This window comes from Astatotilapia calliptera, chromosome 11 (genome assembly GCF_900246225.1).
Source record: "Astatotilapia calliptera chromosome 11, fAstCal1.2, whole genome shotgun sequence".
Taxonomy (NCBI): domain Eukaryota; kingdom Metazoa; phylum Chordata; class Actinopteri; order Cichliformes; family Cichlidae; genus Astatotilapia; species Astatotilapia calliptera.
Genome location: NC_039312.1, coordinates 14,178,609 through 14,202,178, shown reverse-complemented (window position 1 = coordinate 14,202,178; position 23,570 = coordinate 14,178,609). Strand labels below are relative to the sequence as shown.

Below are 23,570 nucleotides of genomic sequence, written 5' to 3'. Positions count from 1 at the left end.
ATGGAGCGTGGTCTTCTCGGCTCAGCAGAAAAGCTCACAGCGCAGTGGGTCCAAGCCAAACAACGACAGAGCTCTGCTCGAGACACCGCTCTAAACTCTACCCAAAGCTCTCGACAGTAAAGGTTTGCACTCCTCTCCCTTTGTGTACTTATCTCATTATTCCAATTAATGTTCGCCGGGTGTGCGCTACAGGAAGTCAGTGGAGCTGGTGCACAGATGACAAGTTTCGCTCTGATTTCTACCGCACTACAATGGCAGGTGGTGATTAATGGCGATCTCTGGCCCGGGTAACATCACGGACAATCTGGATCAGTTCTTCCCGCCAGCGGGAGTGGAGTGAGGAGCGCTTTCCCAGGACAGAAGGAGAGCCCTAATTGGCAGCCACCCTGTCATAGTGATTATTTGTGCCTCTCAGTGCAGCCTGTTGTGACTGATGGAGCCACGGCTTAATCTACATTTAATAAGGCTGCTCCATAGGGGCTGACACAGTAGCTGGTGAGGGGGCCTCAGGAGCACTCTGCCTCCTTTGGAAAGCATTGATGGTTTGGCTGCGGTCACATGGGCTTGAGTTGGTGTCTGACTGTGATGACGCCCACCTGCCACCATCACCCACTGCACAAACACTCATCAATCATTGATTTAATTAAATTCTTACCAAATCTGGGGCAGACGAAAGACGAGAAAAAAAAAAAGCGAATTAATTTAAACATGACAAATTCCATGTGTTGCACACATTGCTGTGGCTCTGTAAAACTGAGGTGAGCGTGTTTTGGAAGTTTTGCGCTGTGCTGGAGTGAATAAGAGCGTGGGTGAAGAGGACAGACACATCAACCTGTCACTGCCTTGGCCAGGTCTCCGGCATCTCAGTGCCAATGGCAGTTACGGTCACCACCACGGTCACACGCACAAATTAACACTTCATCTATCACGTGTGCGCATTTGTGCCATGATTTTCTCCCCATCTCTCCGCTTGTGTTTCATATCTCCCTAAAATTGATTGTCTAGGCTCTTGTCTGGACAGACCATCAACACGTGCTTTATGCCGATGGTCTCAAACCGAACCTTTGGGTTTGTTTTTCTGGCCTCTCGTGGTGGTGTTAAATCTTCCACTGCAGGAGAAAGTCATTACCGGTAGTCTTCTTAGAGACTTCTCTTCCCTGGGTACATTCCTTATAGGGCATGTGGGGGTGATGCTGGAACCCTGCGGGGAAACAGGGGTGTCTCTGATTAACTTCCCACTAAGTGTCCCTGCTCTTTGACCAAAATAAATATGGCTGCTGTCATTTTGTCTGCAACTGTCTTCAGAGAGCAATATTTGAAACACCCATGATCCTGCTGGCTTTTATATGGAGAATCCATCGTCATACCACAGGCATGAACCATAAACATGTGGAGGCCTTTCAAAGACCGGGGGGATGGAGGGAGGGGAGGGCGTTGGAAGAGGAGGGGTCAGTGGCACTCACTGGGGCTCCGTGCTCCACATTATTGTCATCTGGTCTTTTCCAAGCAGGAAGAAAGAGGAGGGGTGTGAGGGTTTTTTGTTGTTTTTTTTCACACTCTTTGGCCCAGTTAAGTTGTGGTTTTGCTGAACTGCCTTTTGTAGACTCGTGTACGCACATTAGATACAGACGTCCTCTTATTTGTTTGACTGGGCTTATTGAAATGTGCATTACTGCTGTCCTTATTCCCATTGATGCGAGCTAGCTGATGGCGACAGCCAAAAGTTGATGCTTGCGCTCACCCGTGACTGCAGACAGCATTTCACTGCAATCACACTGTTTTCAGAGAGGAACTCTGTCGGGGACGAGGGGACGCTGCGTCGGTTGCGCGGCTTCCGTTGTCGTCTTCTGGCTGAGGAAATGAGGCATATGGGCCGACATCAACAACCCCATCAAAAACAGACGTACACAAACAAACAAAGTGGCAGCAAACTGGTGGGGGGAGAGAAGGAGGTGGTAGAAGAGGGGGAGGAGGGGAAATGTTCTACAGTAGTGGAATGTTTTCATGTTCTCATGCCCCCCCCCCCCATTGTGCAGTGTATGGGCTGATATTACCCATGAAACGGTCATGACCATAAGACGACCAACGACCCCTTGATTGGTGCCGTTACGCCCTGTGATTTTTTTTTTTTTTTTTTTTTTTTTTTAACTGCAGACAAGACAGTCTTTACAAGGATAGATGGAAACAGCTTCTGATTTGATCTTTGAAGTTGTGATGGATCATATATGTAGCACTCCTTGGCCTTTTGTAAAATATGTGACTATATGGAACCTGTTTGCCCTCTAAAAAAATGTTTATTGAAGTTCATTGCTATGTATTTGGAGGTTACTATGGTTTTAGAGGCTTTTCCAGCATGAAATTATAGGAGTATAAGAGTCAACTCTGTTATTTATTGTAATTTCTTAAAGCTGAAACAAGGCAAAATGTAAAGCCATCATTTCTTCTCCAGTCTGAAAATATGAAGCACCCATAGCTTGAAGCAGGCCCGTGTTGGGGTTTGTCACCTCATATTTAAATAACCCGAACTGGTCAAACAGTGATCTGTCTGATCGCGCCCCATCCCTGCAACGCCTCTCTGTCTGCCAGACCTCCAGTCCGCCGCTGCTGCCAGCTCTCCTGTGGGGCCCACGAACGCTTTCATCTCCACATCCACAACACGCCAGACAGATGAGGATGCGTATGCACACGTGCGCACACCCGTTTACACCGCCCGAGTGTGAGAAACGTGTAATAGACACCGATAAACAGTAAAACAGACCTCACAGGCAGAACAAGTCACCGCATTATCTACTCTTTCCCTCGTCCCTCTTTCCATTCTCTTTTCCTGTCTCGCACTCGAATGACACGCTAGTGCTCGTGTATCACATATCACAGTGCGGGAATAAAGTGCATGCCACGGAGGAGGACGTGTTCGCGTGGCGCACATTGTTTTGAAGCGGCACTCTGTGGTCCTCACTCTCTAAGCGGTCTGGCTTGAGGAGAATAGAAGGCAGGCGAGGAGCCGAACGGGACAGCCTGAAAACATCTGGTCCACAGTTGCACTGGCTCAGCCTCCAAGAACCCCTCTCCACTCAGCTCCACTCCACACCACTCAACTCCTCTCCTCCTCTTTCCATCGCCTTCACTTTATTTCTCCATTGCTGCCGAGTGTCTGTATAGAGCCATCACAGCGTTTAATTACAGCTAGTGATTCAGAGAGAGAGGCTGTGGCTTCTGACCCACTCATGTCCATGAACGTGGACCCAGCGCAGAGACATGTAGACACAACAAAGAACAAGTATAGACCTGCTGGCCGTTGGCTGCGTGTATGTCTGGGGTGTTTTTCTATGTGTCTGTGTGAACTAAGTGACAAATACAGGGGGTGCAGACTAAAAGCACAGCCATTACGGTGGTAAGTAGAGGCCAAGCCCAGCGTACCAGCATTGAAGAACACTGCACTCTCATCAGCACACAACTAAAAGCAAAATGCCAGGGTAATGTCACAGGTTAACAATGTCAGCTTAAATGAGTGAATGCAGGATGTTAGTGACCCTGACATGCTCAGACTAAGAACAAAAAACACAAGCACAAAGTAGCTTCCACGAGCCAATCTGAAGTTATTAGCTTCTTACATGCTTTTAGTTTGGAGCGAGTGGCAGGTAGGGTATTTAACTTGATTGATTTTTAGCCACTTGTCCAGGACAGATCTAGCTGTAAGCTAATATAAGCTAATACTGACTAAGTAGTGTCTTATTAAAGTTGAAATGCTAGCATGTTATCAAGCTTTTGCCTATTTTTTTTTCCATCCCAGCAGACACTGAGCCTTGTTGCCATGCATTTTGGTTCAGGTTTTTGACTACTTGATGAGTCTAGTTTTGAAAAAGAAATAGGTCAAGCATCTGATTCTGTTAAAGCTTACTTCTTCACTATGTCCAATAGTTTTACAGCCTGGACTCACCAGTATTTCTTTATTGTTAGACAATTGCAGGTGGCATAAGTGCACCAGACCATGAATTTTCAAAGGCAAATAGCAATTCATGCAATGTTACCATGGTTTGTTATTTTGTAAGCAATATATTAGAGGACAAGAATAATATAATGCAGCATCTTTGTATTTCTTTGGGTGGATGACACGTTCCTCTTGATTTAGGGTTTCAGCACTTTGATGTAAACAAAGTGCAATAATCCTTCTGTAACTACTTTTTGACGGTGTTCCTGAGGGGTCAAATTCACTGCAACTTAAGAAAACACCAGCAAAGAGAGAAATTCTACAAAAGCTCACAAAACACAACAGAAGTTGAATAAAACACAAACATAGAAAAAATAATGCAAAAGCAAAAAATAAATAAATCACAAAATAAAAGTTTTTTGGAAGAAACAATACTGTGACGGAACAGCTCCAAAAGTGAGTAAACGGCTAATAGCAAACATTTATCTGATACTTCGGCAGCTGGTCCGTCACATTATTGTGTCCCCAGAAACACTTCCATTGTGTTTTGTGAGAGTTTGGGTTTTTTTCTACTTCTGTTGTGTTTTTGCTGTTGCAGAGGTTTTTTTTTATTTTTTATTGTTACAGTTACAGTTAGTTTGACCATGCAAGGGCACCGAACATTGCACTTATAAAGTAACACGCACAATTTGGATCTAAATGCTGCTATGATCATTAAGTAGAATTCATGGTTCACAGTCTACTGGAAGTTTTTGTTCTTGAGTTAGAGTATGTAGTATATCCGGTCTGCTGTCATTGGTCTGTGAGCCATCCACGGAGAAGACCGACATTGCAACAGATGAAAGCTGAACTGAAAATGAATACACAACGTACTTTTCGTGCTTTATTTTTTTGATCTTTGAAGTTTTTTCCGTGGTTTTCCTATTTGCACGGAACTCCTCTGTGGCTCCCTTCCATGTTTCGGCCCACTTTTCAACTAATCAGCATTTGGCACATGCGTACGACATCCGCGTCCAGCGACGTGCAGTTGTGATTTTGGAGTACTGCACGCGAGCACGTCTGCGGTGGGTGAAAACCCCCTCTCCGCTTGCTGCCCAAAAGGAAACGGACGCAGACGGACGCATTTGCAGGACCATAAATTACACTTTAAGGTTATTTAAGGTCTTCTCCAGTGTGTCAAAACAGCAATCCTACTGCTTGGATTTCATTTTAAGGGCAAGCAGGGTGGGTGTTGAATGACAATTATGTCTGTGTGACTGAAAAACGTCTTCCTAATCAGTGCTATGCCGTTGGTCAGACGATGGCATGCGCCAAATTTCTTCCCCTCAGATGACTTAGGACATTAAACTAGCACTCCGTGTTGACAGTTTGACCCCAGAGTCCAAAATCGAAAATAAAGATGAACGTGTTTTCTGGTTGTACTCCTGATCTGATTCACCGCCTCCGGGCTTGGACATTTCAGATTATTCCACTGAAAACTGCTGTGTGGTCTCTGGGTCATAGCCAGTGACCCAGATCTCATCATCGGTGATGATCCTTGACATGAAAGTTGGGCCAATTTGACACGTTATTTGAGGTTTGTTCTCAGCTCAAGTTTGAGGTCTAAGGATGGTGAATTTGCTAATGCATACATGCAGATGGTCAGAATGGGACTATCAGTCAGCAATCCAAGTGCAATAGAAGAGCTGGAAAGCTCACAGAGACAATCCTGGTGAGAATAACGGGCAAATTTACATTTTTGATTGCACATAATACATTTTCAGTCCTCTTAGTCTGCTTGTCTGTCACTGAAATTACACAACAGAAATGATCTGACTGAATTTCTTGAAACTTGGAGAAGTTACAGAAGAGCAAATGGTGCTTATCCAGACCTCTTTTAGACTGTGTTAGCACACTGGCTTTAGTGGCGCAAAGGGCATTTTCTCAGAGTTTGAATATTCTGTCATGTTAAAAATGGTCCGTTTAGTGCACAGAATATGATAGCGCTCCAAAGAAAATGTCAAGAAATGACTGAATGGGCCATTCAACGAAAGTCAACCTATTCCAGGTACCATATCAAATCCCCTCAAATGTAAATGCTCCTTCTCACTGGGTGGCAAGGTTCAGGACCATGATCCCAGCAGGCCTTGAGACAGTTCTTTCAGATTAGAGAGCGCTTAAGTCTTTCTTTGATTCGATTCCTTTCTCTTGCCCCTGCTGCATCTATGACAGATGCTGGAGTACACAACTCTCTCTCCCTGGTGAGGTGAGACCATGAAACGACCGTTGAAATTGCACTGTAATCACGCACAGCTAAAAACAACAAGAAAATGTCTGCCATATGCCTAAAAGCCCTCTGTTTGTGTTCTTGTGAATTTAAGGGGGATTATTGACAAGGGAGTGAGTGGTGCCTGGATAGAGGAGCTGAGCCGGCAGTGACTCTTATTGCTCGTGTCTGTGATCGGATCTGTCAGAGCCACTCAGCTGTCTGTCTGTCTGGTGTTTGACAAGTGTTTGATGCAGCACAGGCCTTAGAGAGGATCAAGCCCTTCCTGAATTGGCTTTACCTCTCTCCCTGTGCAACAGGAGCTCAGCGAACATCAAACGCATCTCCCCCCTTCCTTCCTTTGTGAACTAATGAACTATTTTTATCAAAAAATATGTGCCGTCTGTGGGATCACCAGAGGAGATTGAACAACAGCACCCTTTGAGAGTTAGGTGAACAATCAAGGAAAACAAAAAAGTGGCTGCCAGCCTTGATTCTCTCATCACTGGCCATTGCACAGGGATTGCACCATGATCCTGATGGCCCCTGTCTATGTTTTTGTGCCTAAGCCCATCTGACTTAGTTTGGCTCCCCGCTTGTTAGGGTCTGGTCCTCTTTTGGGACAGTTGTGCTCCATGTCCAAACATGTGAGGGATTTCCTCCTGAAGTTTCCCAGTAGAGAGAAGGGGTGGGGGATGAAAAGGCTTGTGCAGAATTGAGATGTAAAAAGGGAGTCTTGCTGAACAATTTCTTTCTATATCCTTCCCCATTCCCTTACAGACCTAGAGAGACAGGAGGATGTATTGATTAGAGGAGCATGTGCACTCAAACACATTGGAAAACACTCAATGACACAGCTGACCATAGATGATTAGCTGGCTTGTTAAAAAGGTGATTGTAAGCCAAATTCAATAGCAGACGATACACTTAGAAATAAAGAAAAGAGTCAATAAATACTGTAAGCACAGTAAGCACAAATACAAGATCAGACATTCCTTAAATTACTGTTTATTTTTATGATGGAAGCAATGCTGTTTAGCGTACGCTAGTTAGCTGGTTATGCTATCGATTTCATGTTTAAGCCTAGAAACACTTGGGATGAATGCTACTTGGCAAACAGGGATACAGAAAGCCCTCTCCACTCTTAATACACCTTATTGTGTGCCCCCTCGTGCGTATGCTAACACCCATTTTATTCCTGTCTATAAAGGAGGCTGGGGAACTGTTACGCAGAGAGATTCTTGCTCAGGCCTTCCAGGCTCACAGGAGGTGGCTGATCCAGGTAAATCCCCCAGCCAGGATGCTTCATTGGGGGTTGACCCCCTGCATTACATGAGCCCCAGACTCTCAACAAATCCTGGAGATGCAGATTCCCCTCCTCAGACAAATAATAAATGCTCCAAATACTTATATCACCTCCATAGTTTGATCTCCTTTTCTTGCCCAGATCCGTTTAGAGGTGCCCATTTAATTCTGCTGACATGCCTGTTTATGCACAGAGAGGAAGATTGCTGAGGTTCTTTGGAGTGAGTGGTTTTTTTATTGCTTTTGCCTGTGGATCGCAAGTCTGATTAACTGTATCAAGGACAAGGTGGATGGTGTACAAGTGCATGAAACCGAACCGTCAAATAAGATCAAGAGCTACAGCAGCAAGCAGCAGTACATCACTGTAAAGACACAGAAATGTAAACGGCAGTTATATTACACAAGCTTCTGAGAATCTTGTTATCGAGTGTCCAGTAGAATAAATGAATCCATGCTCGATCATGTGTTTGCTGAAAAAGCTTAATTTCATCAGTTCGATGCAAAGCACTTATCGGAAACTAAGATGGATGACTATGATAACTCTGCAGCACATTTCCTGCTTTATATCACCGCATGTGGAAATTATAAGACGGATCAAAGACTCTATAGAGATCTCATCTTAATATAGAAGGCATGGAAATTAAACTGGAGTGCTGTAGCTCTTCCTATCTTTGAGTAAAGACAAACAGAGTTGACATCTGTAATAGCTTACTGTCTAGAATAATGAATTTGCTACTGTACTGTAGATCCCAGCAAGTTCCCCGATCTTTGGATCCATGTTTATATTTTACACTGCTGAACACTGTAGCTCGCTTTAGCTCACTCCCCCATGCGCACAACAAATTCAAAAGCAAATAGACCACGCCAGTGGCAAAGCCTTCAGGAACATTGGTGCAGGGGCCTCCCTTTGATAACTGCTGTGCTTTATATTTTTGTCATCAGAAATGAAACACAACATTAAGCCATTCATTAAAGTCAACTAGAGCTAATTATCCATCATTTACCCAAGAGCCCACGGGCCAGCGCAGCCCCCGTATACTTAGGCCCAGATGTGTCGATGAGTCAGTCGGTAGATAGCAGACCGCAGAGGGGGCTGCTCATTTCTCTCTGGGCCCTGCGGTTTCCAGGGGCATCAGACTCAGCAGGCTGGTCTTAATGCCTGTTCACAGACTGGCTGCTGACGTTACCCTCATGACACCATGAGCCGTGTAAAGCTACCGCAATACAGCAAGGCTCCATTTACCAGAAAGAAAAAGAAAAAAAAATCAATGATGATCAGTTATACAGCCCTAATTCAAACAGAAAAATGAAGAGTGAGTATCGTACCTCTCTAGCAGGCACATCTTCCGAGTTGAGAGGAGGCTGATTCGCATTAGCGGCATGCCTATGTTCAGACAGCCTCTCATTGCTGCAGGGGGCGACAGCGTGCGTACGATCCCTGCTCCCAAGTTGTTACATTTTGGCAACCCCAAGTGGAAGTGGGAAAACCGTAACAGTTTGCAGGATGTCACAGACCAGAAACCAGATTACGTCATGTAATTTAACCCCTGAGACCTAATTTCTCCTTTTCTGTGTCTGGTACGCTCACCAAACGATTAGAAATAATGACTGAACCGCTTTACCACTGAGGATGAGGAAATCTATCCCTGTATCACTGTGTTCGGTTGTCTACTGACGAGGCATCTGCTCAGTGCAGTTTAGAGGAAGCATTTATAGTTTGAGGTTAAGTGTTTGTGCGGTGTATATGACCTGTTGTCCAGTGACGGGATGCTAATTGAGGCAAAGAACCGAGGTGTAGTTTTCAATATCAGCTTTAGACAATTAGCTCTTAAAGGGACTGGTAAGGAACCATCTTGCTCCTGCGTGGGGCTCTTTTCTTCAATCAAGAGTGTTTGTGATACAGTATTAAAGTGAAAGAACATCCTGCTCTTTTAGTGGTTCACTTTAACCTCTTTTGAACTGATGTTCTATCTGTCAACACAACCTGCCAAAATCATGTCTGTTCTTAAGCCCAGTAGCCAGATGAGAAAATAGCATTCTTCTCAAGGTTGTAGATTATACATTTGTTCCACCGTTTTTTTTTTTGGTTTTTTTTGGTGTGCTCGGTCGTGCAACATTGGGAAACCTTTGTATAAAACCATGGATACATCAGTCAACAGCTCCTGTTGTGGTATTTGGCATCTTTAGCTGACTAGTTAACAGAGCAAACAAAACATCGATCAAATTGATGCATTTCAAAATAATCCTCTTGTATTTAATAAATCCCTGCTACACACTCAGCATGATGAATACACGATGAACACAAATATACACACATTACATTTTGACATAATAGACAGTAATGGTGGTGGTGGCTCATGCCTCTGAGATACAGTAGCTGCTGATTTTCTGTAATAAAAACACCTTCAGCTTTAAACAGGCTACTTCACCCATCCTCTCTTTCTACAAATGAATAAAGATGTGTAGTTTTGAAGGCTTTGCAGTTGTTTGTAAATGGGCCACATAATGTAAAAAATCTAATTCAATTTGTTTATGAATTGGTAAACTAATGTAATTAGCCTCCATCGTAAACAATAGTTAGAAAAGTCATACTTTACTATGATTAGCTAAACATCTTTTAAGATAAATTTCATATGGGCATATACTGTACGCTGGCTCCTATTATATTCATTGGCATGTTATTTCTCTGTCCTGAGTAGTTACCTTAGCTCTAGGATTATCATGTTATGTTGTGCCAGTAAACTGTATCTCAGAAACGTGGGAAATGATACGTGCTCCAATTTTCCAACTTTCAAATCTGGCCTAAGGAATCGATCCACTGTGTGCTTTCTTGTACAGCAGGAAGAACTAATTCCTGACTTTCCAACATTTTGGAATGTTTTAAGTGAGTAAATGTGAAGAAAGATCTCTGGAAGGCAAGATTTGACTTTGGAGTTTCTTTGGAAGATAGTCTAATTTAAGCATCTGTCAAGGTCTCTTGTTAATAACTTGTTTGTGAGTGCTCGAGCCAGCAGCAGTGGTAACCCGGGGGAACAGTTAGTGTATTGGGCAAAGTTGAGCATGACTTTGAACCCTGAGTAGACTGATGGAGGAGAACTTCATTGCTTCTGTAGCCGACCTGTGCAGGTTGCGGCTGCATCTTGCTGGTGTTATCGTTCATCTCCCAAGGGGGAAAAACAAAACTGTCTGTGCTGACCATCGGGCGCATTAATCACCGTGTCAGTCATGCATATTTTGCCAGGACTTCTCTGCTTAGAGACGCTAATCTCCGAGTCCGGTTTTCGCTTTAACTTACTGTCAGTGAAATAAGGCATCAAAGAGCAGAGCAGAGAGCTAACCTGCTTTTTAAAATCTCTGCGCTTATCCTCTGCCGTGGTCATAGATGAGAAAATAATGAGCGACCTAATCCCAACATTAGCTTTTTAAATCGGAATGCGTATGTTTTAAATCATTCTCTGCCAGCAGCGTGGTGATAGTAAGCAGAGCATGGGGTGAAAGGGAAGGAGGACGGAACGAAAGTGAATGAAAGAGTGTGATCCAGAATAACCTTGTTAGGGCTAAGTGACGCTGTGCAGAGGGCCTTTTGTCAGTTGGCTGGCAAGATGAGCATCTTGTAAATGATTGTCCTCTCTGTCAAGGGGCTGATTTCTTTTTTCCTACTATCTGACTTCTGTGTCTCTGCCACAGTACTTCAAATACTGGAGCTTTTTCTCCTTTCGCATCTGTATCTGTTACAAACTGTGGCCTCTTTTTATACATAATTTCATCCTGTAGCACGCTCTCCTTGTTTTCCAATGTCAAATCACCCTTCTGCAGCGTTTCCCCCACAGGCGGACACAAACAGCACAAAGCGCCATTAAAAGTTTTGGCTTACCTATCAGGCCCACGCCTTAATGAACCACGGGTCAGCTGAGGTCACATGGCTATGTCCCACCTATAAATCAACTGCAAACTGAGTTCAGCGGCAATATAGGGCAGTGTCAGTCCGTAACCTTTTCCCAGACAGAGGAGTTGTCGGTGTGTGAGTACTGGCTGGCTGCAGATCCTTTCCCCTTCACAGCATTATAAATGTATGTGTGAGGAGGCCCTTAATGGCTGCTAATCCAATTTCTGCCACTGAAATCAAATCTCACTGGCGCCAGTAGTTCTCTCCTTCCCTCACAAATAATGGCCTCCGCTTTGGCCTGTTTATGAAAAAGACGAGCCGCCAAAAATTCCGGCTTTACCTTCCTTGAGTCCCATTGAATCTTCTTCAAAACTGTTTGAATGTTTTTGTTGTTGTTTTGTTGTTGTTTTTCTTCTTTGTTCTGCCCCCAGTCCCTATTCCATGTTTTTCGAAACTTATTAATTGACCGTCTGTGTCGAGTGAAAGGATGGGGTAACAGAAGAGCAGGGGCAAGTTTTCAGCAGCGTAGGATCCCATTTACCGTATGTCTTAATGCCTTCTCGAGGTCAGCCATCGATTTTTGTTCTCAAACACTGCACTGCTGCCGGAGCCGTGAGTGGATGAAATCACTTGGCCTGCCCATTGGTTGGTGTGTTGCTTCTTTTTAGGAGGTTGCGGCCTCTGTGACGATAGGGTAAGATAGCAGTAGCCTCACAATAACGCGTGAGCAAACAGTGAAAAAGTAGTTTTTTGGGGTTTTTTTTACTTTAACGGGAAAATCTCTTTATGGTGACAAAAGTAAACAAAAGTCTGATTTCTCTCATGTAAACTTATACATGTTCTTCAATTTGCTTCCCCTTTCCAAAACAAACATATTGGCTTTGACATAGATGAAGGGAGCTTTGGCTTTGGCCCCCTTCCCCTTGGATATGGATTTGACTGATTATCTTTCAGTGCATCAGTTGGACAAGTAGTCATATTGCCATTCCGCAAGAAGATATTATTCTGGAGTGTGATCCTAATAATATGATACGTCTAATAGCACTTAACTCTTAGTTGGAGCTGTACCATACTGAGAGCCTCAAATAGAAAGTCGGGGACATGGAGAGGGGAAACAGCAAGGATAGGGAAGAAAAAGAAAAAGTAGCAGATCCTCAATGGCTTTAAGAGGTTATTGAGGAATGTCCTCTACGGTGCTTGTGGAGAGGTTTAATATCTCTTTGCTCATTGGTTTGGCAGCTGAAAAAATTGGAAATGACACAAAGTATTTCTCAAAGGTGATATAGAAGCTCACGATCATGGACTCGCAAGCGTACAGGGCATATGCCGCACATCATTCGCACATGTGCTCGCACGCTGACTGATACACAAAAGAATTCCACAAAGGTCACTTTTGACAGCGGTAAATAACAATCCCACCGCAGGCTCTGCTTCTGATTCCGAAATGCAAAAACATTTTGATTTGCTCTTGAGAGCTTTGTTTGTTTGTTTGATTCACTTTTCAGTTCAAACCCGAATGCGAACGTCAAGTTGGCAAAGAAGACTGTATCTATGGAGGAGAACCAAACATTGGTGAAGTTGCGGTTTTGCTCTACTGATAGTAAATGCAGCCAGAATGGAAAGAGAATTTTTTATTTTTTTTTAAATGGAGATAATTTTCTTATAAAAGTCGTGTTCTTTTGATTTGATCCTTGCTGTGCCAGTTTCAATGCAAAACAAAGACGGAGAATGATTTGAAGGCCACTGTGCCTTCCAAGAGAAAATTATCTTTACATGCTGTAAGATTTATGAATTTGTTTTTGGTTTTGAAAGCAATTGATGCAAATTAAACTGTTTCCTCTGTGAACCCTAGTAATCAGCTTAAGTGATTACATCGGTCGTAAATATGAGATGATGAAAGCTCAGTGTGCACTGTACCCTGAGGAAAGGCTAAATGGGAGTTCATAGGGTAGATATGATAAAACATCACACTGGGACTGCACCAGATGCAGGGGGGAAGGGGCTTATGTGGGGAGTGGTTGCCCTCTAGCTGTCAGCGTTGAGACTGGATTATGAAATATGGTCCTAATTTTCTGTTGAGGTGTGTTTATGAAGCACTATCAGTTAGCTTGGGGGCGTGAGCTTAGCTTTGAAATGTACTGGTAATGTTGATGTGAAGGAGTATGATTGGAAGGAGTCACTAGTGGCTTGGAAAAGTCTGAACTTGTCAATATCTGCTAGATAAAAACCAAAAACCCCCCAAAAGAAACATTTGGGATGAAAACATGGGAACACAGACAGGTAAAATATTGAAAACAAAGAAAGTGAGAGGAGAGCCTTTCAATTAATAATAAAAACAACAAGGAGCCAGTGGACAGAGTCAGGATTCATGCAAATGCTAAAGTAAAGTTTTTTGGGTACCAAAGCTAGGGAACAGGCTAGAAGGCAGTGTATTTGGTTTCTGCTGTGAAGGCCCCCATGTTTATTTTACTTCCTGTGTTCCATATGGAGGATGATGATTTTGCTTGTACTCATTGTTGATGGCTGTCATCAACTTGCCACAGCCACACACCAAAAGACTGAACAGGAAAAAAAGCTTTTGAAACAACGTTGCAAGAGGGTGCTAACGATGGAGGCACTGTTTTGAGACTTTGAATGCAAAGGTTACCAACCATAAAGAATAAGTTCTATTAAATAAGCATTCAGATTAATAATAACTAATTATTCAGTGCACAGTGGTGTATAAACGCACAGTGAATGTCAATTCATCCAAAGTTATATTGGAAGTGTGCAACTGGTGATTATATCAGTGATTGGAGCTTATAGGTAGCAGCATTTATTAGTGCAAACAAAATGGATTGAATTTTCCATCCTTCTTTTCCTTCTTTTCTTTTCATCCTTTGTGAGCTACTGTCATTGATGATAGACTATTTAATTCAAAGTCTGAACATATTGCAACAAGGTGCCAGCATTAGCAATGCAGCCATACTGACACGGCATTATATCCAGTGACACAGTAAAGTAGCCTAGATAGTGTTTTCTGTGTAAATTTTAAGTAAAATTGTAACACAACTGTTTAACTCTTTAGTTTACAATAGCAGGGACTGAAATGATCTAATAATGGAGCTCTTCAGGAACCTGCCACAATGTCACGTAATAAATCGAAATTAAAAAAATATTTCCTATCTGGGATGCTGTAACCTGGGCCGGGTTTTTTAACCATTTGCTCAAAGCCTGCCTTTACCACCGTGTAACCGAGTCAGTAATTTCCATCATGTCATATGGGGTCCAGTTGTTTACTTCTGGGTGGCATATCTCCAGCTCTCTTGCCTTTACTGCGTGGTTGTACTTGATGGCGTGCCTCAAGTGGCAAAACAATTTGTTGTTTCCTCCTTTAGCGAGAACAGTTTTCTTGCATATTTTGCAAAGCTTTATTGGAGTACCTCCCTTTTCCTCCCTAGACTGACATGTGGCTCTCGCTGTCAGACATGTCTGGGCTTGTGCTGTTGTGCCAGCTTGGGAATGTAAATGCATGGTGTTGCTAATATCATTGGTATTGTGATATGACATTTTTATACCATGTAAAAATTTATAATGATATTAAGGATGGCAAATTCCTAATTTGCAACAGGAATGTAATAAGCAAACTTAGCTTTAGCCCTATTTAGCGCCGTATCTACCATTCCCATTGTTTAGCTAGTTAGCTGTTTCTTTGTGGGAAATAAAGGCAATCAGTGTCTGTCTGTCTGTGTGTGTGTTTACTGTCTTTACTCAGTTGGCCTCAACACTTAAACTTTCAGAACAATGCCAGTGTTCACACTAACTGATCAAAATCAAGCAGGAGGAGAAGAAAAACTGGGCAGGCGATGTTTTTTTGTAACCAGGCAACAATAAGCACTCAAGAGAAGCGCAAGTGAAAATGTGGTCAGGGGCACAGCGAGCGGAAAAAATAATGCTAAGAAAACTAGCTTTAGGCATTACATGTAGAATTACACTGTAGGTTCTGTTTTGCCTTTGATTGTAGCTCAGTTTTGTTGTCACTAAAAATGTTAATTTTCATTCTCTTCACAATCATTTAAAACAATAAAAAAATTCAAGTTTGCTCAATAAAATATGTGATAGTAGCAGTGCATGATGTAGAAGAGGTACTAATCAGGCATTTCAGGTTGTAATTAATTAGCGTAACTATTAATTTGTGAACTTTTGTTATGATTTTCTATAAGTCAGCCTGCTTGTGCAGCTGCTGAGTTTGTTTCAGTGTGTGTGTTTTGTGAGCGTAAAACTCTTTGGATTACAGATCCCCTGCCCAGTCCTGAACTAGCCAGGAAAAGAGCCTTTTAACTTAACTCTCACATATTTATTTGTTTTAAGCAATTGCTGTAAATGCAGGCTTTTTCAGTTTAAATGCAGCCTTGCGTCCAAGGAATGGCCCACGAGGGCTTTGCCCGTTACTGAAGGAGTTTAATGCAGCACCGTGTACTTTATTGCTGTCAAATGTAATTTATCCTGACTTGATTGCACTGAAAGCCATGTTTATCAGGCACCTAGCAACACTGTTTTGAATGAAAATTACCTCTTTAAAGAGCAATTAGGAAAATGAACCTATAGGCCAAATGCCTTTGAGCTCCAGACTTACTTTAATATTATTCTACATTAAGTCACGCAGAAAATCTAGAGTAGAATCAGCTAAGCAAGTGTACAAAGTCCCCTGGGAATATTTTCAATTGAAGGGCATGAGAGTTTGATGGAAGAGATGTGAAAGTTGTTTTCAAAGGGTGATGTTAACTAGGAGCTGTGTGCAAGAAACTTTATTGCCATGTTTCAGATTGGCAAAGTGACTGAAAATAACAAGATTAGATTAATTGCAGGAAATAACTCAGAGATGGTTTGATGTTTGCATGCATCTGTATTATTCATTGGGAAACCCTGTTACTAGAGCAATATCTTGCTTTCTCATGCGTGTCAGCTTAAATGAGTGAATATTTTCAAATCTACCTCACAGAGCAGCCCTGAGAACGGGAAAACAGTCTTTTGTATGGGTGCGTTGAAGGGCCAACGCAACACCAGCACATACAGTATGAGAAGGCAATTAGAGATGGGGCCACATTTTACACACCGTTACCTTCCTTTCAAGACAAAAGCTTAAACAACTGCTGTAATAAGATGTCGAAGCGGTGAAGGCCACCATATGAGACTTGTTTTTCTGTAGCACTTTCCTCCTGTGTTTCCCATGTCAGCGAACCAGAGCGTGGCTTGTTTCTTTGTGTTCTAGATCAGGATCCAGATATCTTTCTCATCATCCAAGCCTTACTCCACTTTTCCCCCCATTAGATTTTCTTTCCCCCTAAATTCCCTCACACTCACCCGCCTCCCCTCTCCTCCCTCTGCACACATACATCTTGCACACACACCTCGTTATCTTATTTGTGGCCTTGGCAGCCAGATTGGTTGCCTTGTGGTTCAGTAGCCAGTTTTCTCTGTCACAGAGAGCCTTGGGTGCAGATCCTTCACCACACACGCTTCCATGAGAGCAGGAAGTCAGTTCCCAGCATGCTTTGCCCATCCCAGTGAAACCTGGGATGGATTAACCTTGGGCTGGGGGACCTTTCCAACTTGGAAAAGAGTTATGCAACTTCCCATACTTATTGCTGCTCTCTATTGCAGTGACAGTGAAGTGTTGGGCTGTACAGACGTTTGTTTAAAATTGGGGTTCAGTTCTGAGGGCTGGAGCAAGCTAAGACCTCATTTGTGATGTTTCCTAACGTAGGACTCACTTTTTACACAATGCAGGCTTTGGCAAAAGTTCACATACGTACCTTTTTAAGGCCCTCACAAGCCAATTGTCAGCAAACACGAGAGAAAATACACATTGTGGAAGAGAGCCGGAGGTTAATAATAATAAAATTAACTGAAATGACCTGCCAACCTTAGGCTAAAGAAGAGAACGAGTTTGACATGAGGCAGTGTAAAATACAAAATCGCTCTCACTCAGAGAATCTCACACCTGACGGTAATGATTAAAATGAAAAATCTTTTCTCTCTCTTGTTTCTGCTCAGGTGGTTCAGGAAAGCATCGATCCAAAGAGCCAAAGAAGAAGAACAAGCAGAGGCTGCGGTTTCGAGCTCAGAACCAGCACAGTGACCACTTGGCCTCTAAACGCTCCAGCCAGTGAGGACTGAAACTACCCAGTGAACAAAGAACCAACGCAAAGCTGCTAGCCGCTGCTGCACCTATATTCTGACTGACGACTATCACGAACCCCGCCACCTCCCGTCCTGCTGCCCAGCCCTATCCCACCTTCGCCCTGCCAACCAGGACTCATAAATCTGCCAGTCCAACAATATACAGCATATAATGTGTGATATAAGTACAACACTAAACCACAACCACACCAAACACATGCTTTCATGTCTCTGCCTCCTGCTAATTCTCCCCGAGCTGCAGTGACCAGCCAGGTGACTCTGTTCTCCCAGCCTTGTTACCTTGTGGATCTTTACAGTTGACATTACCGAACTCATTTCATCGTCATTAACCATGTCATTCAACGTCTGGGGTGACGGAAGACGGAGGAGCCACCAGAGGTACCGCGGAGGCGGAGGAGCCAGGAAGGGGACGGTGAGGTTGTGAGGGAGTTGGCGACATAAACTGTTCGGGAGAGATTTAAAAATACGCTCGAGGAAGCAAAATGATGCTGATGGACAAGAAAATGGCATCTTGACCTGAGAGAGAGACTATTTTTTTGTTCCCTATATTTATGTCAAAGCTATCCTTACCTTCCTTATTCATGGAGACAAGTGTTCCCATTGTGGCCTTTATGTTATGTACATTTTTGAGAGTAATATTAAAAGAAATTACCATGCATAGTTGCAAAGTATTTTATTCTCAGCACAAACTGTTTACGTTCAGACCGCTTTATGCTCTAACTGTATAGTGTGGTTAAAAAACTAAAAAAGAAGAAGAAGAAAAGAATAAATTTAGTTGTTCAACTAGCATGGCAACAGACTCGTGTACATAGTTGATCTAATATTGAAAGCTTATTACTGTATTTTCAGTATTGACTCGTTTATCGTTCTAAATGTTTTAGAGAAAAAAAGGTTGTAATACAAGCTACAGATTAAAATGATTAAAAACAAATAATAAACATAGCCACCATATAGCTATTTCATTTATATGGTATATATTTGATTTATTTATTAATTCTGTTTTGTACTTTTTTTTTGGTTCAGTGAGAATTTTTGCCTCATACTGTTACTCTTATATGCTGAAATATTCTTTGCGTTCCTTATAACAGTGCATATCTTTAACACGTGGAAACGCTTTCTCGTCTGTCACGCAGGTGTTGTATTCCTTTCATTTGACCTCATCTACTGATTTTGATGTTTTAAAGAAGAAAAAAAAAACAAGACTAATAAAACTATGCTTTGACATATTCTAGGTTTATTGATTAGGATCCAGCAAATGTATGGTCATAGGACTGCATATGTGTACGTTGTGTTTTATTAAAAAACATTTCATGTGACTGTATGATGAAGCCTTTCATTATTGTCTGTGGCTATAATATATGTGGCTAAACTCTGAAACTGTAGTTTTCTTGTCTTTTTTTTCCCGAGTACCATTGAGTGATTTCAAAAACATTTGTGAAATCCGTCATGTCATACTGCATGAGACAAGTGGTATCTCCAGCCAAAGGATTGGATATGGTCCACTAGGCCTTAACGGCATGACAGCACCGTTAAGGGTTTGTAATTCACTATGACGTAGCCTCGTGAAAGCTACAAAACCAGCGGATGTCATTGGTGGCTCATCCATCTCCAGCATTACACTATAATTTCCTAACAACTTGCGTTTGGCTGTGTCTTTTGTCATGCGACACACAATCGATCACCAACTTAAGTGATGCACGTCGCACTTACTTCTGTGATCTTCAAAACATTAAATAATCACAGAGAAATTTAGCTTTATGCTAAATCTATCTGGTATATGGGTGAAGAGAGCATGTTCTAATGCAAGTCATGGCTAATTTAACCCGAGGTCCACACTGCGTAATCACCATCCCAAAAAATGAAGGAAAGAAAAAAAAATTCAAATCTGCCAGACAGCTTATGGATGCCCAGTAGCAGATGAATCGCGCTGTGTCACATACATATATCATCCTGGGAGAAAGAGACCACAGTCTTCCTGCTCTGCTTAACCTCCCCTGAAATCACAAATGATATTTCCACAGGGAGCCTGTCAGTGTTGAAATACCCCTCAGTTTATGGGCTCCATGTCTATCTTAAGGCCAAATATGCAGCTTTAAGTGCCTGAACATCTTTCACAGGTGTTCCAAGTGACACGGCAGACTTTACCCAGGAGGCTTTTCAAAGCTTAACAGTGGAGCCGCAAAACCAACATGTAGTAAAAGGTTATCAAGTCAAAAGAATAGCTAACACGTTTGGTTATTTTAGTTACCATGACATTAGAACAATGAGAATAGAAACATTTAATCAAACGCAATACAAAATGTCAGAATTGTTTAAATAAGCCCTGTATGGCTATAGCAAAGAAATCATTTTTGGCTAGCATGTTAAGTTCACAAAGAGGATCCAGATCAGGTGCTGCCAGGTCACTGATAGGGCTCACTGAGCCTGTTCCAGATCTGGCAGTAGATCTCCAGGAACCTGTCGTTACATTAGGAGCATGCCCTGATGTTGTCAAGCATGTGTACAAGAACATTAGGGAGCCATACAAACTAGTGAGCTGCTGCAGTGAAATTCCAGTATAATGGACTAGCCTGCCTCATCATTTTTTCACTCTGATTTTAAGAGCGACTTTCAAATCTGCACTTTGTAGTTTGATTATTTTCATTTCAAGCAAACAGTGTGGCATCCTTTTGTTCCAAAGACATTACCCAGTCCGTATCAGTATAGATTTCTAGCATGATTTTTTTCCCATTGAGATCTTTCCTTTAGTTTTTTTTTAAAAAATCCACATTTTCTGTCTTGTTATTTGGGCTTTTGGAAGCAGCCAAATTTTGGGGGGAATAACATCAATGGCCAACCCATGGCCTTTAATACCTTATATGTAATTTAATGCACGTCTAAAGGTAGCTAACTTTAACTCTAGCTAACAAACTTACCCAGATGCAAGCCTTTATTTGACAGACAAGTAGTATTAAGTAGTTTTAGGCCTCCATCTAGAGCTGTCGTAAAATTTTACTTTCTAAAAAATGTATTTAAAGATGGCAAAAGGGAGCCCATAAACAACCAGTTGGGCCAATGAATAAATGAAACAAAGCAAAAATGAAATAAATTTTTGAAAGGAATTAAACATGTCATAGAGGTTGAGTAAGTTGTTTTTAAAGACATCTGCTGCTGGTTCCAAGTTAATGAACGATTCACAGATGTCATCTCCCGGGCCAGACTATCACTACTCCAGACTTGGGGATTAAACCTTACAGCTTACGGAGAGGAACTCCACTGAAGTGGATTCATTAAGCACAAGACCACCACTAAAGCACACATTGCAGCATCCACAGTGGAAAAAAGAAAGTACAAAGAATCACATCGCACATTTGATGCGATGCGATCAAACTCTTATAGTTATTCTTTAATATCGGTCTGTCCCTTTCCACTCATTTGTTTTTCTGTGACTGTGAGAAAAAGGACATTGCTGCAATTCTCAGTATTGTTGAGGAGGTTAACAGTCATGCACACATCAGAAGGAATGGTCCTCCCTGTGCAAACCACTTCTGTAAAGTGTGTGAGTGTGTGTATGCCTTCCTTTGTGCGCATTTTTTTAATGTTTGTGCTGAATGCGGTTAGGTGGCTGAGACTGAAGCTCCCTTTTAATCTGACAGAGAGCATTTTCATTAGTTCTGTTGGGTCCTATTATTAAAGCCTGCTTCAAAGGCACAACAAGTGAAACCACTAACAGGAAATGACCCAGTGGGCTTGAATTCGGATAGATCAGTGCTTTTAAAGCAGGTTGGGATGGCGTTTAAGCGTATCTGCTGTCGGCCATGTATGGAGCTCACAAGACAGTAGGAGGATAACAGGAGGGGTGCTGAGACCTCTGCCCTATATTAAACATGCTGCAGCTTAATGCGAGTAAGCAGTTGTGGCATATGTGACACATTTGTTCCAATGTGCATGGCAGAAGTGGAAGTTATGACATTGGTGGGGCAAATAAGATTGCCCTGGATAATAAATGTTGCAATAATTTGCTGTTTTTAATAACTGTATAATGAGCCATCGCTTTGCCCTGCAAGTTGACGGAAATCTGGAATCATTAATCTTCTGGTGGGTTAGCCATGGTGTTTGGCACGGGCTGAAACAGCACTGAGTAGGAACATACTGGTGTCAAAGGACAAGCAGATCTTAATATTTTGAACAAGTTTGCCATATGTTAGACATCATGATGTGTACAAGGCTGCGAAATGGTGGCATTAATGGGTGACTTTTATTACTAAACTCGCTCCTAATTGCAACAATGCAATCCAAAGTCAACTCTCAAAGCAGGAACTCGCTTCATTTGGAGTTGCTAGGGAACACGTTAATCCCTAGAATAAATACAGTCTTCAATAAAAGCTAATTGTCTGTGACAGTCATTTGCTTTGCTGCAGAAACATTCAAAATGGGAAACTGTAAAAAGATTCAAAGTTGGAGTAGCGGTGCACCAGTTAAGCCTGCGTGGATGATCGCAGTCGTGTAGCCCCGTTATGTCGGCCTCACCTGCGGGACAGGAAACGTAGGCCCTTTGTCATAATGCTCACCTTGTGCATTAATATTGCCATGCTTTGACACACATATATTTTTGTTTAAATTTCTGGATGACAGATGGGGATATTTATGAGTCACTTGCGCTGGTAGTGTTTCAGTTGAGCTTCATTGCAGCAGGTGCAGAAGTGAACATGGGACATTTTTATCACCATCCATTACATGGAGCAGACAGGCATTTCTATACCTACCCGGCGTGGCGATTCCTAAGGGTGCCGTAACTATTGTTTTTCCTGGCCGATTCAACCCCGCGTTCTTCTGGAATACCTAGCTGTTTCTTTTTCACTGGGATTCAAATGCAACACAAAGCCATTGTCCCTGCTCAGTCATAGGCAGAGCAACTCGCTCATACCACTCAGGATGTGACACGCAAGGGCTTTATGACCTGAAATGAATCATACTGCACACCTTAAACGCATTACAGGCTGGGCAAACATTTCCTCTAACTGGTGCTTTGAGAGCCATGGGCACAACCATTATATTGGACTCAAGAGCCAGCTGGTGAGGACAAATCCACAAGGATTCCTATTTTCCCTCTTCTGACTCTCTGGCAGCCCTGCTCCATTCATTCAATTTTTATATGTGCCCACTGCCTAGTAGCTGCGTTACTACTGGTTTCAAGGGAGAATTAATCAAAAACAGGTCTTATTAAAGTATATTAAGACCAGTTGAATGGGATATAATGTACTCAGTCAGAGCCCAGAGGGGCTTTATGTGAGCCATAGCTGACACTAGTGGCTTCTACGTGTAGGGATATGTTGTTCTGTAGTGGCACTGCATTCCTTCCTGGGGGGCTATTCGCTTAAGCCAGGTATTGCATTGTGGGTAAGCAGATTTTAAGTGGGTATGAATACAGCAGGGGGTAAAGCAGGCTCTCATTGTCCAGGAATGTTTATCCCCAACCCCTCCTTGATTCAGGGATGGATTATGCAGTAGCATGCTTCAGAAGCAACCTTTGGCTCCACTTGGAGGGTCTGTGGAAGGAATATTCATTCATACATATACACACACGTGCAAATGGTTGTTATCCTTCTAATAAGAAGCCAGGTTGATTGCTCCCTTAAGGCCCGTGGTGAGTAGGTGGAAGTGGAGCCGCTGAAGCAGGGTGTTGAGGGTAAGTCCCTGGGCTGGGCTCTTTGGGAAGACTGGAGCCAGTGATGCCCCCAGTGAGGGCAGCACAGTCATCATCTTCAGCACAGCAAATTTTATTGGGCAGTGTGTGGGTTGTAGAAACGTGTTTAATCAACTCAGCTATAGGGGAGGTCTTGACCTCATCGCAGACATTTCCAGCCCAGATTGAGCGTGCGTGTGTGCGTGCCTTTGCTGTCGAGCGTGACCTGCAGTGGAGTCAGTGGCTGACACTCTGCTCTTTGCTGGTTTAAGTGATTAACTGGAGAAAGTGATAACTGATTTGTCAGTTAAGAGTCTGAAACGAGACAGCGTTCCTCCAAGATCATGCTACAGGACTA

General features: G+C 42.7%; 1 protein-coding gene across 3 annotated transcripts in view; it reads left to right on the top strand.

Annotated features, from left to right (window-relative positions):
- rspo2 (R-spondin 2) overlaps positions 1 to 18,446 on the top strand; it is a 58,845-nt gene extending 40,399 nt beyond the window's left edge. For all 3 annotated transcript variants that reach the window (XM_026185330.1, XM_026185331.1, XM_026185332.1), the window contains one exon: positions 17,401 to 18,446. In XM_026185330.1, the coding sequence (XP_026041115.1) occupies positions 17,401 to 17,516 (116 nt within the window). In that variant the 3' untranslated portion in view covers positions 17,517 to 18,446. The remainder of the gene's footprint in view (positions 1 to 17,400) is intronic.
- Positions 18,447 to 23,570: the final 5,124 nt, after the last annotated feature.